At 41.0% G+C, this 13,923-nt stretch overlaps 1 protein-coding gene across 2 annotated transcripts in view; it reads left to right on the plus strand.

The window, feature by feature from the left end:
- Nucleotides 1-13,923, plus strand: part of fras1 (Fraser extracellular matrix complex subunit 1) — a 207,701-nt gene that overhangs the window by 82,845 nt on the left and 110,933 nt on the right. For both annotated transcript variants that reach the window (XM_037976630.1, XM_037976661.1), the window contains exons 6-11: nucleotides 226-359; nucleotides 541-624; nucleotides 2,501-2,602; nucleotides 4,316-4,507; nucleotides 9,964-10,053; nucleotides 13,368-13,515. In XM_037976630.1, the coding sequence (XP_037832558.1) occupies nucleotides 226-359; nucleotides 541-624; nucleotides 2,501-2,602; nucleotides 4,316-4,507; nucleotides 9,964-10,053; nucleotides 13,368-13,515 (750 nt within the window). The remainder of the gene's footprint in view (nucleotides 1-225; nucleotides 360-540; nucleotides 625-2,500; nucleotides 2,603-4,315; nucleotides 4,508-9,963; nucleotides 10,054-13,367; nucleotides 13,516-13,923) is intronic.

A 13,923-nucleotide genomic window follows, 5' to 3' on the forward strand; every position in this document is an offset into this window, starting at 1 on the left:
AATTAGGGTTAGAGTGCGGGGTTTTGATGTTTGTCTCTTTCTTACTGTTTATTCATTGTCACATGCTGTTTTTATTTTGTTTTTTAATTATGTAAAGCACCTTGAAATGCCTTGCTGCTGAAATGTGCTATACAAATAAAATTTGATTGATTGATTGATTGAGCGAACAATGCTTCGTTGCCTGACATCTGCCGTCACTCATTCAGTTTTATCCTGCTGTGTCAGAGTCCTGCGCCTGGCGGGGGCGGGTCTACGGGGACGGCGAGGAGTGGAAGCCCAGCTTGTGTTCCAGATGTTCCTGCAGCGGCGGGAGGGTCCAGTGCTCGGTGGTCGAGTGTCAGCAGGTGGCCTGCAAACCAGTGAGTCCCCCAAATAACCCAACGCTTTCCTGGAAGCTGGATTTTATTGTCCCAGTTCAGTTATCTCAGTTCAGGAGGAGAAAATGACTCTAAAACACACAATAAGACATGAGGATTCATAACAAATGAAACTAAACCTGAACCCTTGTTGGTAATCATAAAGGTTTTATTTTCCCCTCAGCATGAGAACCTGGTGATCCAGCCGGGTCGCTGCTGTCCTCAGTGTGTGTCCAACCCCTGTCTCTCTGCTGGGGAGCAGCATCAGGTAAGTGTCCTGTGTCCTCTCCGGTCCTGTCTCCTCTCCAGTCCCCTCTCCTCTCCGGTCCCCACCCTCTCTTCTCCCATCCCCTCTCCGGTCCATCATCTCCTCTCCGGTCCCGTCCCCTCTCCGGTCCCGTCTCTCCTCCCTGGTTCGTCTTCCCCTCTCCGGTCCCACCTCCTCTCCCGTCCCCTCTCCGGTCCCGTCTCTCCTCCCTGGTCCATCTTCCCCTCTCCGGTCCCACCTCCTCTCCCGTCCCCTCTCCGATCCCGTCTCTCCTCTCCGGTCCATCTTCTCCTCCTTTCACTGTGATCTGTTTCCTCTTTGATCCCTCGTCTCGACCCTTTTAACGCATGTTTGCATCCTCTGAGATGCTGTTAGTATAAAAGCTCTCACCCGGGCGATGCGTGATGTTTGGATGTCTTCAAAGAGTGGAGCTCATATTTCTGACCCTTTTTGATGAGTTTATTCAGGTGATGGTGAAGCTGTTTGATTGAAATGTGAATTTTAATCCTCGAGGAACAATTCTGTAGCTTATCATAAATCACTCAGATAAAAAAAAATGGTGTTCAAAAGGCTTTCCAGGGTTTTAAAGTCTTAAATAATGAAATAATTTGCATTCTCCAGGGTTAAAGTCAATATTTAATTCAACCATTTAGTCAGGGAGAGACGTGACAGTTTAAATTAAAGCTGACAACTGCGTGAAGATGACCCCAAATTTAACCAGATTATAAATTTATATTAAAACACGTTTAAACTGCAGAGTCATTGTGGGGAAAAGCTGCATTTGAAGAATGACTGAATAAAGGAGCTGCTATCAATGCAACACGGCAGGAAGTCAGACATTTAGGACGTTAATATCCCAAAGCAGAAATACAAACAGACACATCTTTAGTCTGACTTCTCTGCTCGAAGGTTTAAAGGAAGTTTCCTCCAGAAGAACAGGCTAAAATCATTTATTTTACATGTTTCTGTTTATTAATGTCTTCTGTTACTGAAGGGAGAGAGTTAATAAATGTCCAAACCAGTAAACTCAGGTGTTTGTTCAGTCCCTGATATTCAGGACTAGTTAAGGGCTACTAGTCAAGGTTAAACGCCACAGTTTGAGCTCTTTTAACGTTAAGATTTACATAATTTAATTAGCAAAATCAGAGCTAACTTTGTCTGAAACTTCATCTTTTAACAGCATTTCATTTATTACTTCCTTTGGCATCTAAATCACTTTGACTTTATCCTTTTTGTTTTGACCTGAAAGTTTTAAAGCGCAGATTTACATTTATTTTTAGGTCATAATATAAATATATATGTATATAAATCTGTTTCTTTTATTTTTTTTAATCTTTTAATGAGAGAAATGTTTAAAGGAATAACAAACAAACCCAAAGTGGTTTAAAAACACTTAAGATTCATGCATTTTCTGCATTATATTTATTCATTTTTTGCTTTTATTTTTAACATCGACCTCCTTGTGCAGCTTCAGTTTTGTTTCAGAGTTGCATCCTCCAAATGTTAAAGATTTTTGTCACATTTCTGAGCTCCTCCACGTCGATTCAGACAATAACTTCTTGGATTTTGCTGCCTTCTGAACAATCCCCAACATTTTAGTCCTTTTTAATGATTTAAACCGGGACGAAACAGCAGCAGGTTTCAGGAGGAGGAGGCTGAAGCTGAAGTTCAGTTGTATCAAATGTTTTCAGCTTGTTGACATTCAGGTTGTGTGTTTGTACGCCGTTCACGCATTCTTCCTCTTTATCTCCCGAAAGCCCTCGTTGGGTTTAAATGAGCTTTCAGTTTGTCAGATCCAGCTCGAGATTCGCCGCGCGCGTGTGTGTCTCATTTGGGGACGATGCAAACGTGAATCTGTGTGTGTCTCTGCCGGCAGCACGGGGAGCAGTGGCAGAAGGACGCCTGCACCACGTGTGTGTGTGACAGGGGTCAGTCGAAATGCCACACACACACCTGCCGGCCGGTCGTCTGTGACAAGGTGAGCCACACACACACACAATAAATCCCCTTTCTGTCCTTTCAATGCACAGATATGAAGGTTTTTTCCCCTCTTTGGAGGAAATTAGATTTATTAACCCCGAGTTAAAGTCCTGCTCCTCGCAGACTTTAAGTCTTCGAGCTACGATTTAAATATCTCCCCACAGCACGACTCCGTAAACAGTTTTATAGCCACTCAGCACGAGAGCTGCAATCACTAATACGCACACACACTCCAGAAACATCCACACAAACTGACGTTCAATCTTTAATTGCATGCAAATTTCATCTCGCAGCTTCCTCTCGCTGCGGTGGGGAAAAGTCTCGGGGGACCCTGAAACAAAACAAAACCGTTATAAACGGCGCGCACGAAACCACGGCGTCCAAAATAACAGAGCCTGAACTCCGACTCGGCTCAGGATCTTCATGTACATCTAGAGTAAATTTTGGCCTGAAATGAAACCTTCCTGTGAGGTTTATTCACGGAGAAGTTGTCCGACTCGTTCATTTATACGCAGAGATGCTGCATCAGGCTGTATTTATCAGACATTTAAACAAACCTCTGACTTTACTGCAACTTCTCAGTTGGTTTGCTGTAAAATCAAACATTAACACAACAGGATGAAGGACGTTACGGCAGTTATTTCCTAAAAAATAAAAGCCTAGTAGTTGTTTGAAACTACGATTATCTTATGGGAAATGACTGGATTATCTTAAAAAAAAAACAAAAAAACCATAAGATAAAATCACTGGCAGCAAAATCAAACTTTAACTCAAACTTCAACAGCCATAGTCATGTCTGTGCAGGCTAAAGTGGATTAGCTGTGGCGGCCATCTTGAATTAGGACGTCTCCAGAAGCTAATCATAAAGACGAACGTCCAGTGAGTTTCGTTAAAATCAGTCCAGTGGTTCACGATATATTTTACCTTTCTATGAAAATAAACTCAAACAGTGATTTAAAACGGCGGATTTCTCGTGTGATGGTGTGTTTTTATTAAAACAAACTGTGTGTTAGTCGGTGGATGAACGTGCCACTCAGGGGAAAAGAGTTTCCCATTTACTCTGATAACAGCGGAGGTCTGCTGCACACAGTAATTTGATTTGGGTATGCAAATCCTTACAGCGTATGATTATTTATGTGTTTTTGTAATAAGTTTTTGAAAAATGCACCTTACTGAAACTGTTCTTCTGAAGGTGTTAATGACGGCAGACTCTGGAGAGCTGGAACCAGAATGTCCTGGTTCTGTCAGGAACTCCTTTAGACTCTAATGCTCTTAATTAAAACACCTTAATTAGCAACATTTAGCAGTCTGTCGGTGTGCTATGATGGTTCACATCGAAAGTTTCTAGATCAGGGGTTTCTTGCAACTTGTTTCATATACATAACCGATTTCAGGAGATCTTTGTTTAGATCAAATAAATTAGGATAAACAAGTCAAAACCCAACACAGAAACTGAAATAAACCCAAGTATCACAGCAGAAATGTCACTAAAATACCCAGAAACAAGAAGAAAAGCTACAGGAGCTTTTCTTTGTGAATTATTTATTCACAAATGGTGTAAACGGACGTTTGAGTTTTTGTTTTATGGAGACATAAATTCTCTTTATTGTTCATTTTTCCTGCAGCGATGCGACACACCTTAGTCCTCATCCTCTGTTAGACCCGCCGCGTGTCCATGTCCTCTGAAAGTCTCTGCTCTGCGTCCTCTCAGGGTCTGACCAAGGTGAGGCGTCCCGGTCGCTGCTGCGACGAGTGCGCTCCCGCCAGAGGAAGCTGCCTGTACCGGAACGCCGTGCGTTACCACGGAGACCTGTGGAACGGCACCGCGTGCGAGTTCTGCACCTGCGACCGAGGTCAGGTTCTCTGTCGGAGGGCGGAGTGCGGCCGTGTTGAATGTCCGCAGGTGAGCCTGAATGGTGGTGGTGGGGGGGAACGATGGTTTTTAATTATTTATTAGTCGGCTGGAAGGACAAAAACAGACTCTTATGAGCAGCTTGTTTAGTCAGAAAAATAACTTCTTTAGCTGCTCTTCAGACAGCTGAATCAGGCTGTTTACTGAGAGCCGAAACTGAGGTACAGCTACAAGCAGCAAAACGCTAGCTAAAATCTAAAGAGGCAAAATGACAGCTGAAATCCATAATTGGCAAAAGGATAGCTTAAAGCTAACTGTTGGAGAAAGATAGCTATAAGCAGCCAAACTGTAGGCAGAAGCTAAAAGTAGTACAAGGTTAGCTAAAAGGTAAATGTAGCAAAATGCTAGTTAAAATCTAAAGAGGTAAAATGGTAGGTAAAATCCGTAATTAGCAAAAAATAGCTTAAAGCTAACTGTTGGAAAAGTTTAGCTATAAGTTGCAAAACAGCCAAAACAGTAGCTAGAAGCTAAAAGTAGTACAAGGCTAGCTAAAATCTAAACTGGCAGAATATCTATAATCCATAATTAACAAAATAGTAGCTTAAAGTAACTGTTGGAAAAGGATAGCTATAAGCAGCCAAACAGTAGGTAGAAGCTAATGTAGCAAAACACTGCCTAAAAGCTAACTGTAGCAAAATGCTAGCTAAAGTCTAAAGTGTCAAAATGGAAGCTGAAATCCAGCTAAAAGTGATTAAAACAGTTTCTAGAAGCTAAACGTAGCAAAATGCGAGCTAAAAGCAGTAAAAGGTTAAATAAAAGCTTACAAAAGTTAAAATTATGTTTTTTGAAAGAACTGAATAAATCTCTGTGTGTTTCCACAGGGAAGATATTTGTAAATAAAATAAAATATTTAGAAAAGTATAAATTAAAAAAGCAGCCATTTCCTGAATGAGCTGAACGTTTTGATAAATAAACAGCTAAAACAGCACAGAGGACGAAGAAGTGGTTGAATTGTAAAATAAACCTAATTTATAATAGAAAAAGAAAACATTAGTGTGAATCAGCGTTCTTACAGATACTGTCCGGCTGAGATAAAAGTCTTGCAGAAAAGCTGCAGCTTTCCGTGAAAAATAGTCACAGTAAAAAACTACAAGCAACCTCTTTTAGTTTAAATAATTCTTGTATTATCTGGACCTTTCACAGCCTGAAATTTAAATAACTACAACCTTAAACACGTGACAAAAACTCTGTTTTATATGATACTAAACAAGGCAAAAAGCAGTTTGTGAAACGAGCCACTTTTAGCAACAATAACTTGATTCTCTTTAATGTTATTAGTGTAGCTTTAAGCTCTGATCTGGACCAGTTGTTTTTGTTTACAAAAACCTTCGGAGCTGAAGAAGGTGCACTCTCTTCTTGCAGCTTTTTATGAAAGTTTAAAAAATAAATAAATAAAATCCTGCCTGCAGACCGCCGGTCCACAGTCGTGCTGAAGCTGCACTTTCTCGCTCATATCTCTGGAAACACGAGCGCAGAAATCCCTTTGAGCACCATTACTCTACTTTCTTTCTTTCTTTCTTTCTACGGACGAAGCCGGTGCAGTAAGATATAAAACAACGGCGTGTGAAAGTACTCGTGTCATATTTAGCCGAGCTAAAAACGGGCCTGCGGTATCACAGAAGGAAACAGATGCCTTAAATCTCTTACCTTTACTCAGCTGATCTGTCCAATGAAGGCCCAGAGGTGGGCAGATCAGGTCTCCAAACCACAAAAAACGACCCCGCCGGGCAGAGGAAGCCAGATTTAGCGTTTAAATCTATATTTAAATCATTTAAATCTATACATGTTTTTTCCTCCTTTTGTATTTCTGTTCCCGTGTGAACATTTTATTCTGAAAGTTGTCGCCTTTTAGTGTTTTATCAACGAGCACAGACCACAAATATTAATAATAATGGGAGCTAACATTAGCTCGTGACTATGATCGTTAAAGGTCCTAAAATAATATGAAAGAATCCGGAAGATATCAGTGCTTTAAATAAAAGAGGGGATTTATTACACAGCTACACATGAGATGAGTTATAAATGAATAATTCCAAGTGAGCTTTGTGGCCAAAAGATGATCAAATTGAAGGCTCAGATACTAAAATATAAATTAAACGAACTCTGATTAAGCAATAAATGGGATTAATTACTGGAAACTGCCCTGGACTGAATGAAGTTTAAGTTGTTCTTTCAGCTGCTCTGTCCTACAGGGGGCGCCTCAGTGAACACCAAAGATCTGGCAACTGTTTGACGCCGGACGCTGACCTCCAAGCTACCGCAGCCCCAGACTCAATGAATCGGATTGTTTCTGTCCCAGAAGGATTATAAAATCATACGATGAACTCAGTTTACCATAACCACGCAGCCAGGAGAAGGCTCGTCCTGATATTCCACAGGAGGGCGCTCACACGAACCGAAACTTTAAATAAAACCACAAAACGAGCAACAGGTAGAGTCTGTACTTTGAGAAACAAACGTGTTTCCCGATGATTAGATGAATATTAATCCAGACATGACCGTTAAACTCAGCTGCACCAGCAAATCTGCGAGTTCCCAAAATGTCTCCAAAGATTCGCAAAGGTCCTTAATTTCCTCGCTCTTGTGTCGCAGTAATTTTGAACGTGTTCCAAAAATCTGCACGACCAATATGCCCTCAAAATACTCTGGAACCGTTCTCAATTTAGTTTCTGTAACCGTTGAGCTCTAGAACCGTACGTTTGCTGTTATTTGTGTGCAAACTTTGGCCCAATTTGGTCCAAACCTGTGAGTCCTTTATTTTATGTCCCCAACAGCACCTTTAACCAGCTAGCGTAGATTAGCCTAGCTTAGCTGTGTAGGCATTTAATTAAGTAATTTATTCAAACTGTCGGTTTTCTAGAACCTGCATGTTTCAAATGATCATAACCAATTCAGGAGATCCAGTCCAGCCTTTAACCCCCTAAAGATTAAACGCCACCGCTAATTTAAATCCGTAGCTTCACGATTAGCAATGAATGCTAATGCAGAGTCGGTGGATTGGACTCAAATTGCTGCACTGCTTTAATGGGATTGTCTTTTAGGAAATGTGACATGCCAGCACCCAGAAATCCTATTTCCTGGCTTAAAAGGTTAGCAAGAAGTTAATGGAAGACATCACAGTGATGCTCTCCGCAGCTTCCCACATTTTCAGCAGCGAAACTCTCCAGTTAGCGTCAACCGAGTGGGTGGAACCGAACGATCGTTTGAGGCTGTGAGGTCTGTCAGAGATAATATCTTAGTTAAGATGCAGTAAATTAAAAGACAAGATGAAGCTAATGAGCTGGGGAGAAGCTCGAGCTAAAAGTCGTCTGTTTGACATAAACAAATGACTCGAGCTGAACCTGACGGCTGCAAGGCTTTCCTTCAGTGCATCAAATATTTAAACCCAATATTTCTGTCTGACTGTGGCATCAGCTGAAGACTCGTACTGCATGTTGGACCCGAGTGTTAAAGATTTTTTTTAGGATTACTGACCGATCTTCTCTGCTCCTGGTTGGAGCCGAGAACCCCGCCGACCCCACGCCTCGTCCAGCAGATTTAATCATATTGCTTTAATATCCCCTCTCAGGACCAAATAAGCCCTCGTTGATCATGCCGTACAGTGATAATTGAAGCTGCTAAGTGTCATTAGCTTTAAGTAGCATAGCTGGCATTTGTCCAGAGCTGAAATGAATAAGGTCACTCTGCTCAGAAGTTTCCGCTGCGAGTGTGAGCATCGGTGTTAAGACAAGGTTATGGGTTTAATGACATGTGTGGGTCAGCAGGCAGGAAGAGGCGCCGGGGGACTTTTATAGTTAGGAGGTTTATGATTCCTGCACTAATAACGTTAAGGTCTATGAGCCGATGAAATTGTTTGATTCTTTTGACTCGTGAACAACCTTCAAATGTCAACAAAGAAAAAAAAAAACTAAACATTTCTGCTGACATTTAGAATTGGAGCTCCTAAATGCAACAGCTATAAAAAATCTGCTGTTAGACATGAAACAAGATGTTTGTTATAGTTTTAATTTCTGGAGTTTTTCTTTTTTATTAAAGGTACTCGTTGCAAAAAAAACAAACTGGGCAAAAACAATTCATAAAGTAATAAATTAAATCAGCAGATTATTTTCTCTTATTGATAGGTAATGTGTCCTTTAATTAAAAGATTTCCTGTTTTTTACAGAAAGTGGGTGAAATGGTGAACTTTTAGGTCTGTCTTAGAGTGGACCCGCATCTTTCCATCCATAGTTGATATTTACAGATAAGTCATGTTTGCAGTGAAGCTCAGAGCAGATCTTCCGTTTATCTCCCACTTTGTTCACTCCTGTTTCTGACCGCCGTGCTTCAGGAACAAATAAAACAGGTGAGGAGGAAACATGAAGCGAGTGAAGGTGAGATAACGTTCTTTTAACCAAAGAAGACATCTGAACAAGCGATGCAGCATCAACAGGATGTTCTGCTGATATCCGTTTCTGGATGAATAACAGAAGAGATGACGGCGCACAAATTAGATATTTGAGAGGAGCTAGATGACTCATTGAAGCATTTATTGATTTATTTTTTCAGCGTTTGCCTGGACTCTAAAACTAATCTTATGGATGTGAAGCTTGAGGCAGAGGAATTTTCAGCTGGTTGCAACTTCCTGCTTCACAATTTGTTGTCATTTAATTAAAGACTCTTGACTTTAAATCTGTATGTGACAGTTCCGTTTATGTCATGGAGGTAAAAGAGACGTCTACAAAACAAAAACACGCAGCTGAAATTTCACCATAAAGATTAAAAAGCTAACCGTCCTGGAAGGAATGCATGTCGCCCTCCGGCTTTCATGCCAGCGTCTTAATTACAGCTGTGTTGTCAAACCTCATTGAGATCTGTCAGCCCTCAGACTACGTGTTGGGAATGACTCTCAGCTGCTACCCCGCCCAATCTGAGCTCAGTTATATCCATCAATGTGTTTCCTCATGTCTGTTAAGTTGGTTAAAACCCATCTAGTGGTTCAAGAGTTATTTTGCTAACAGACCAACCTGACTTTAATGACTAACAGCGAAGTGTAAGTTGGGAATGACCCTCAGCTACTGTCGTGAACAGGGGGTTGAATGATTACAGCTCAGTTTTACAGAAGCTGAAGGATCTGCCATGTAGGATGGCGGGTGATATGCATTTTTTCATGGATTTTGAATTGAAGTTTTCCATGTTTGTGTTTCTACTCCTACAGATTTTTAGTTTTTAATGTATGCTTTCATTTCCAGCCAGAAAGTGTTTTGTTCCTACTCGATGCTCGACTTTCCCCTCAGAGTTTTTAAAGCATCCGTCTGTTTTGTTGGATGTTCTGCATGTAAAGTATTTAATATATTCAAGTGTATACAATGTGACGCTAAGATGATGTTTGGTTTTAAACCTCAGCGTACAGAAACGACGTACTTCATGAAAAGAACGGCATAAATTTGTGTCCGTTTTGTTTGCTGCAGGACTCGGAGCTTGTTCAGCTGCCGGAGAAGTGCTGTCCGGAGTGTTCTTCTGTCAAACCTTCCTGTCTCCACGAGGGGAAATCCTATAAGGTACTTTCCTAACATTCAGCGTTTGTGCATAAACGCTGGAGAAGATCTGCCAAACTATGTGGGTGAGACGAAGACCCCACCTGGCATCTAAATATTCTCAGATGATGAAAATGAAAGTGCAGAAGAAGCTGCTGCACAAACAAATAAACACATGAACACAAACACTAAAACTGATCATTAATAAAACAGTAAGAACAATATAAATATGCCTTTTAGGGCTGAGCTATCAGACTATTTTGAGCCTGAAACAAAATTCAATTTTTGTAATATATATATATATATATATATTTTTAGCTGTTTATAAATTTCATTATTCATAACTTAGTCCTGGAAAACTGGATTGTGGAGCTTTAATATTTTACGTCCTCAATCAGAAGGGAAGGTTTGTAAAAAGCTGAAAACTCTCAGCTCAGAGGGGATGGAGGGTAAATATTATTTCAGATTTATTCGTCTCCCTGAAGATTAGATTTCACCGTTACTAAATAAAAATACAGATGAAGTTTTAGGTGCGAGATTATCTGTCGACTCAGGTGCTTGTGACGTTTGTTTTTATAAAGATGAGGCTGCGCAGTAATTATTTTAATGTGCCGCTCACCTTCGGGTTGATTCAGAGGCAAATTAATGAACTATTTGTGAGACAAAAAAATTAATTACTTGTTTACTTCACAACACGACTGGTCCTAATGGGAAAATGTTATTACGACTTAAAAGAACCGAAATACATAAACATGTCGGTCATCAGTCATATGAATTATAAAAAAATAACTACCAATTACAACACTTGTTGAAAGCAACACGTAAAAGATGAACATTAATGTATTTCTAGCTTTACTGTAAAGTTAAAAGAACTAATAAATAACCAAGACTTGGATAAAATTGTTTTCTTTTTTGTTTTGACAGGCAGGAAACCAGTGGGCTAACCACTATTAGAGAAATAAGCAGGCGATTGAGCGTTTTTCAGTATTTTATGCGTTCAAACACCGAGACAACATGTTCTCCAGTCAGGGTTGTTCAGTATTATGTGTGCAGCTGATTTAATGAGCTGCGAAACAAACAGAAGTTCATTTAAATAGTTTAACAGCAGCTATTTGAGCAGATTTTCAGGACCTTAACTCTCCAAGTCATAATTCTGATTTTATAGGGTTTGTTTTTCCGGTAAATTCTAACGATCGAGTTATCTCGTAGCGCTGAGAGGAGCTGCAGTTAGCTTAGCATCAAGGCTAAAGCTTGGGAGCTGCTGCTTTGCCTCTTTCTAAGAATAAACGCTAAAAATAGACACTTCAGTTGTCTTCTCACAGAAACAGTGACTCAGAGTCTGAAAGTTTTGGTTTGTTGAGCAATAAAGCAACGGTGATGTAGCTGTTTCCCTCTTTATGCTAAGCTAACCAAACCTGATCTCTTCGTACGGAGCTGTGTGTGAATGAGATGGAGGCAGGTGGAACAGAGAGGCTACGAGGTCAAAGGTCACAAGGGTGCAGGACTTCATCAGTCCAGGAGGATGGGGAGTGAGGTAAAGAGAAGAAGAAGAGAGTCCAGGCAGGATGGAGCGGATGGAGGAAAGTTTTAGGAGGGATTTGTGACAAAAGAGTGGCAGCAAAGGTCAAAGGTCGAAGGAAAGGTTTACAGACAGTGGTGAGAGTGGCCATGTTGTTTGGTTTGGAGACAGAACAGGAAGTGTCAGAGCTGAAGGTGTTGAGGTTCTCCTCGGGAGGGACGAGTATGGACAGGATCAGGAATGAGGACATCAGAGGTCCAGCACAGGTGGAAGGACTGGGAGGTAAAGACTGAGAGGGTTTGGACATGTGCAGAGGAGGGACAGAAGGATGTTAGAGACAAAGAGGAGACATATGGATGCAGTTAGAGAGGACATGGAGGACAGAGAAGACAGAGTTAGATGGAAAGAAAAAGAAGGATTAGAATAATTTAACACAGAGCATAGGAGGTTGTGTGCATCCAGCTTTACTGTAAACGTATAAAACAGAGAATTTGATAGAATTGTTTGCCTTGTTTTCTTTGGTAAAATTAAGATTAATAGTGTTTCCTGTCTGTATACAAAGGGCACATTCTTTGTTTTTATTTTTTTCATCAGCCAAATCACACCGTTTACTAATCTGCTTAACGCCGAGACGGAGATCAACCAGTCAAACGAGGTTTTCTCATTCAAACCGTTTTACAGACCTGCCTTCACTCCAGATGAGTTATTTCTTACCAGTTTACGAGCTCCGCTGACAGGTTAAGGACTCTGCGTGGTCTTCATGTCTGCAGTCGTGTCAGTGCTCCTGTGTTCGTGTATAAAATAGTTTTTAAATCGGGCGCCTGTGAGCAGCAGTTCCTAAAGGAGAGGAGCGTGACGGTGCGTCTGCCGCTGCTTTTACTGCCTCAGATCAGCTGTAAAATGTGTCGTTTGTTGTAGTTTGTTTGGAGTTTAAACGTGTTTTCAGTGACGCGATGTGCATGTGGACGCCAGCTTAAATAAAAGAACAAATCTGTGGCATGAAACGCCGTAACGGTTGTATTTGGAAGGGTCAGGAGTTCCTAAGGTTGTTTTAACGTTTCTGAGAATCACGGAGGTTTATGTTGAAACGCAGCAGGTTGTCAGTGGTTACCAGGGTTGTTAAAAAGGAAAATACAGAAACGTTCCTACATATTGCTGCATTCAGCAGAGATGCGTGCAGGTGAAGTATTAGTGGCTCATGACAAGAAAACAACTTAAATGGCCATTTTAGGTCCTACTTCAGTGAAGGTTGATGATTAATAAATAAATACTTTCCTCGGTTTAGTGGAACATGTTGAGTTTCTGTATTTATTGATTGATGAACATCAGTTTATTCAGGTTGGAGCTGTTCTCTGATGCACAGACGTGTTTTTACCACATGTTTGGTTCTGATTTATTTATCTCAGCTGATGAATAACGTAAATTATTTCCTTTTATACATTCAGGGTCAGAGGGTTCCCTGCAATTATGGGGTTAACCTTATTTCTATTCTGCTCAGAAAATGTACTTTTTGTTTTGCAGCCTCTTCTTTCCCAGAATACAGAGATTACACACCTGTCGTGTCTCATCAAATCTTTCTATTCAATCAGAAAAGCACTGACGGGTTTTTGTGATTTAAAGTGTGCCGGCCTTGTTTGTTGAATTTAAGATGAGGTCTGACTCTGTCCTCAGTTCACCTCTTCTGTTTTCAGAAAGGTCGTAGTTTTCAGAATCGTTTCCCTTCCCCCTTTTTACACAGTTGTCTGAGTTATAAATTTAAATCGGTTAATGGCTCTGCTGCCGCTTGTTCTAATTAAGGACGTCCTTTGTCTCCTTTCAGAACCGGGCTCGTTGGGCTGACGGCAGATGTCGGGAGTGTGAATGCCGCGATGCCCAGGTGACTTGTTATCTCCAGTCCTGCCCCACTTGCCCACCGGGCAGCCTGTCTGTCATAAAGGAAGGTCGATGCTGCCCCGAGTGTCTCCAGGGTACGTTACAACGCCGGGGCAGAAAAACTCTCCTCCTTTTCCCATCTCTGTCTCTGACTGCACGCTCTGACAGCTTCTGTCGCCAATCGAAAGAATAATTACGGATGAAGTTCTCTCCTAATCGAGTTTTATCACATACTTAACGGCAGATTTTCTGCATTTACGGGAGTCCTTTTTGACCTCAGAGACTCAATTATCTGACATCTTAGTCTCAAACCTTTAGATTCATGAAAACACCATCGTGTCTTGTTGTTTCTTTGTCTCTGTCCTCCATTTTGTTGGCGTTCGGTTTTCACTTTAAGGGAAGAATTTGGTTTCTTGCCTTTTCTGTGCATAAATTTCTCCCCGTATGATTGATGACTGCTGCTGCAAAACTCAGGTTGAAAAAGAACAATTCATAAAAAAAAG

Source organism: Kryptolebias marmoratus, linkage group LG1 (assembly GCF_001649575.2).
Source record: "Kryptolebias marmoratus isolate JLee-2015 linkage group LG1, ASM164957v2, whole genome shotgun sequence".
In the NCBI taxonomy this organism is placed as follows: Eukaryota; Metazoa; Chordata; class Actinopteri; order Cyprinodontiformes; family Rivulidae; genus Kryptolebias; species Kryptolebias marmoratus.